Source organism: Belonocnema kinseyi, chromosome 3 (assembly GCF_010883055.1).
Source record: "Belonocnema kinseyi isolate 2016_QV_RU_SX_M_011 chromosome 3, B_treatae_v1, whole genome shotgun sequence".
NCBI lineage: Eukaryota > Metazoa > Arthropoda > Insecta > Hymenoptera > Cynipidae > Belonocnema > Belonocnema kinseyi.
Genome location: NC_046659.1, coordinates 123,585,106 through 123,587,268, shown reverse-complemented (window position 1 = coordinate 123,587,268; position 2,163 = coordinate 123,585,106). Strand labels below are relative to the sequence as shown.

General features: G+C 30.8%; 1 protein-coding gene across 1 annotated transcript in view; it reads right to left on the bottom strand.

The window, feature by feature from the left end:
• LOC117168872 (vacuolar protein sorting-associated protein 33B) overlaps window positions 1-2,163 on the bottom strand; it is a 26,485-nt gene that overhangs the window by 10,839 nt on the left and 13,483 nt on the right. Inside the window, exon 4 of the mRNA XM_033354759.1 lies at window positions 616-1,122. Coding sequence (XP_033210650.1) covers window positions 616-1,122 — 507 coding nt within the window. The remainder of the gene's footprint in view (window positions 1-615; window positions 1,123-2,163) is intronic.

The window sequence follows — 2,163 nt, the reverse complement described above, 5'->3', positions numbered from 1 at the left end:
AAAAAAAACGAATTTTTTATGAAATTCAATAATTTTCAAGCCAAAAGTTAAATTTTCAGCTAAAAAAGAAATGTTTTTAAACAAAAATATTAATTTACTATCTAAAGAGACGAATTTTTAACAAAATTCAAGAATTTTGAACCAAAAAGTTGAATTTTTAAGAAATAAAGAAAAATATAATTGGTTTAATTTTTAAGAAAGCAATTCGACGTAAAAACCTAGTTGTTAAATTTCTAACCAAAAATGCGAAAAATTCTAAATCGAGAAGTTGAAGTTTTAAATAAAAAAAGATGAATCTCTAAACAAAACGATAAACATCTACGATAAAAAAAAAACAAATGAATTTTTAATAAAATTTAAGAATTCTTAACCAATCAGTTCAATTTTCAACTAAAAACATAAACTGGTAAGGAAAAAGATTAATTTTCTACCAAAAACATTCATCATCTGGAAACGTATTAAAAACATTACCACATGTGCTTTCAGAAAAAAGAATCCCCTTAATTATAAATGATTAATATTAATGTAACGTTAATTGATTAGCCCCCCCCCCCCCCTTTAAAGTGATAACGTAGTTTATGGACGATCCCTGATTTGGAAGAAGAGAAAATGTACATTTGAGTAACTTAGCCTTGGCTCGCAATGTGGGAAAAGCGTCGCTAAAATGTCTGTCCCTCACATCTCCGTAGACATGATCCTTGTTAGGGTCGAGCTTCGTCTGCGAGCCTCCCAGGGTCGCTGTCCCACTGTTGATGTCCACAACTTCACTCAGGAGACCCAAGTAGGTCACGGATGTTAGGAGAGTAGACGCCAGGTCGAAAGACCTGTCCATCACGATCAGGGCTCCGGTCTCGTTTTCGCCACCAGGGGATCCGAAAGACTCTTCTATAGATTTCACCATCTTCAAGGTCTGTTGGCTGTACTTGCCGATGCTGAGAGTCAATCTGGGAGCGCCTAGGATTAACTTCAAGGACCAGAGATTTCGAGCCAAGGCAGGAAGGAGACCAGTGTCTTTGTGATAGTACAGGTCGCCGAACATCGGAATTTCCATTGACAGGACGTTGCCATCAAATAAAATGAACTCCCAGGAGAGTGAACGTAGGTTTATCTGACCTGCGAGTCCTAATTATTTAAATATTTTTGTTAATTAATTGAAATCTGGAGTCTTGCCACAGTTTGGTGAATTAAATCGTATTTGTGCTTGATCTTTGAACCAATTTAATGAGATCATTTACATTTTCCAAATAGGAACAGTAATAATACAAACAATTAGAAGCGGCGACAATTTATACATAGTTTAATAATATTATACTAAATACAAATTGCGCAAAAATAATAATAAATGAACGAGAAATGGTAATTAATAATAAATACAGATATAGAATTCATGATGCCAAAGATTTCAATAATTTCACAAATGTTACAAAATATTTTAAAACTATTTTGAATATTTCGCAAAGATTTCTGTAAAAAATGGAAGTGTAAGCAAATCAATTTTTTAAGGCCCGGAGGCCGAAGAATAAATGTTTATCTAATCATATTATACTAAATACAAATTGTGCATAAATAATAATAAATAGACAATAAATAGTAAATAATGGATAATAATAAATACAGGTATAGAATTCATATTGCCAAAAATTTCAATAATTTCACAAATGTTAAAAAATATTTAAAAACTATTTTAAATACATCGCAAAGGTTTATAAATGTTTCAAAAATATTTGACAAAGATTTCAATGATTTCTTAACATTTCGAAGATTTCACAAAGTTATCAAATATTTCGGATAGATTTATAAGATTTTGCAAAGAATTCAATGATTTCCCGAAGATTTCAATAATTTAACAAATATTACCAGATATTTAAAACATATTTGTAATATTTCGCAAATGTCGAATGACTTCAGAAAAATTTTACCAAGATTTCTCAAAGATTTCAAATATTTCGCAAAGACTTTAAATAGATTACAAATATTTCTCAAAGACTTTAATTATTTTATAAAAATGTACGATATATTTAAAAGATTTTTATGATTTCGCAACGATATTAATCCTTTCACAAATACCAGGTGTATACATATGAAACCGGTATTGCCATTTAGCGGCCAGTAGGCACACTTGTAGGCACTATCGGAACTTACCATTTGTGCTAATTGGCGTAT